Raw genomic sequence first — 2,057 nt, 5'->3', positions numbered from 1 at the left:
GGCATACAGTAGGCCCACAGGCAGAGGGAATAGCCTGTGCATATCCAAAGACAGTGACAGTGTCTGGGCAACTACATAGGCCATGAGGAGGGTCTCACAGTCATGCTGAGACTATCTCTGCTTTATTGTAAAGAATCATCCAGTACAAGTAATGCACACGTGCTGGGGAAGTGTTGGAAAATCCAAACAAGCATGATAAATATTAACCCCCCGAGTCCCAGACAGAGCTCCTCTTACCTTTTTGGCAAACATTCCTGTGGGCTTTCCCAGTCTGATTATGCTAATTATCTCAGTAATTATGTAATGTAATACTTTGAGATTGGTAAGTCCAGTGGCATATTCATTCACATAGGATCAATACTAAGCAAGGATCGAAAATGATCTCAGATGTAAGGTTGATAGTTACCAATTTGAAAGTATGATCTCTCCCTGTTAATAAAACCCTCTTGTCCCACTTTCCAGCAACCACCCTGTTCCTCTTTTTTGCCTTTATACCAGAACTCCTCCAAAAAGTTGTTTCTGTCTGCTGTCCCTAACTGCTCTCCTCCAGGTCCGTCTTGAACCCACCCTAAGCAGGCTTACACCCCTACAGTGGTACCCCAACTGTTCGTGTCAAGTCCTCCAGCGAATGCTATGTTGCTTCATCTGCAGCACTGTCTTCTCTGGGCGGGGGGACAGCGCCCCTCCTGGCTCTCCTGCTGCCTCTCCAGGAACTCCGCAGTCTCCACTGCTGGGTCCTCGTCTCCCCCTAAGATGAGAGACCTCTCTCCCCAAGACTAGAGGGCCTCAGGGCTGGATCTTCAGAAGCCTCCCCTCTTCTCTAGCTGCCCTCACTTTGGAGAAACGTCATCCAGCCTTGTGGCTTTCACTGCCACCCTTGGGCTGCTGATGCCCACATTTGTATCTCCCGCTTAGATGTCTGTTCTGAGCTCCGGGCTCACTACCTGACTGCCCACTCGGTGTTTCCATTTGGATAGCTAATACCCTGGGACTTAACATGTCTAAAAGGACTCCTGCGCTGTGCACAGACCTCCCCCTCCCCCTGCACTCTTTCCCATCTTAGCAGTTGATCGTTCCTTTCTTCCAGTTGCTCAGTCCAAAAATCGTGGAGTACTTCTTGACTCTGCCTTGTTTCTCACATCCCACATTTGATTCCTTCACCAACCCCGTCAAACTCTTTTTTTTTTTGGTTGTCAAATGATCCTTTATTGAAACATTTTCCTTTGTAGTTAGCTAGCGGGGCGTTCCACCGCACCACTGTTGATGTCATCTGTGATGTCATGAGGGTGGCGGCCGTCAACACTGCAGCCCACAGACTGGGCAGTCCCCAGGATTTCTTTAATGGTTCCAGAGAGTTCTCTGGCTAAAGATCGGTGTCACGTCTGTTGGGCAATATTGACAATATCATCAAAAGTGATATTTCCACTGTGCTTAATGTTTTTCTGCTTCTTTCTGTCTCTTGGTGGTTCCTTGAGGGCTTTGATCATTAGGGCAGAGGCAGAAGGTACCACTTCAATCTGGGCCTGTCTGTTCTGAATGGTCGGTTTCACTGTAATCCTTAGACCCTTCCAATCACCGGTTGCCTTGGCGATGTCATCACCAACCTTTTTTGGAGACAGACCCAGCGGGCCGATCTTCAGGGCCAGGGCAGACGTGGCACCGACTTCGCCACCGGTGCACCTCAGGTACATGACTTTGATCTCGTTGGGGTCGAGCTTAGGCGGCATGGCGGAGGTGGCTGGTGTCGGATGAACCCGGATTTGGGACGACCGAAGAAAGTTCCACCTTTGCCTCCCCGAGCCAAAAGCCAAAAGCAAACTTTCTTCACAAGGTATCCAGACTCTGTCCCCTCTCAGCTTCTCCCCTGCCCGATACCATCTCTCCCTGGATTGTTGGAATAGCCCCTCCCTGGTCTCCCTGCTTCTACTGGTTCTGCTCTAGCAGCCAGATGATCCTGTTCCAGAATGAGCCTCACCATGGCCTGTGAGGTCCTGTGCCATCTGGTCTCCGGTTCTGAGTTCCAGCCTCATCTGGGGTCGCTCCCTCCCTCCCTCTGC

At 50.5% G+C, this 2,057-nt stretch overlaps 1 protein-coding gene across 1 annotated transcript; it reads right to left on the bottom strand.

Moving 5' to 3' along the window:
- Positions 1-1,177: 1,177 nt before the first annotated feature.
- LOC116629700 (60S ribosomal protein L12-like) lies at positions 1,178-2,051 on the bottom strand. Its single transcript, XM_032399940.1, has one exon. It carries the CDS (start codon positions 1,725-1,727, stop codon positions 1,377-1,379), a length of 351 nt encoding a protein of 116 aa, XP_032255831.1. The 5' UTR covers positions 1,728-2,051; the 3' UTR covers positions 1,178-1,376.
- Between the last annotated feature and the right edge of the window lie 6 nt (positions 2,052-2,057).

This window comes from Phoca vitulina, unplaced genomic scaffold (genome assembly GCF_004348235.1).
Source record: "Phoca vitulina isolate PV1807 unplaced genomic scaffold, GSC_HSeal_1.0 scaffold2295, whole genome shotgun sequence".
Classification (NCBI taxonomy): Eukaryota; Metazoa; Chordata; class Mammalia; order Carnivora; family Phocidae; genus Phoca; species Phoca vitulina.
The sequence above is the reverse complement of the archived record's forward strand: the minus strand, read 5'-3'. Positions and strand labels throughout refer to the sequence as shown.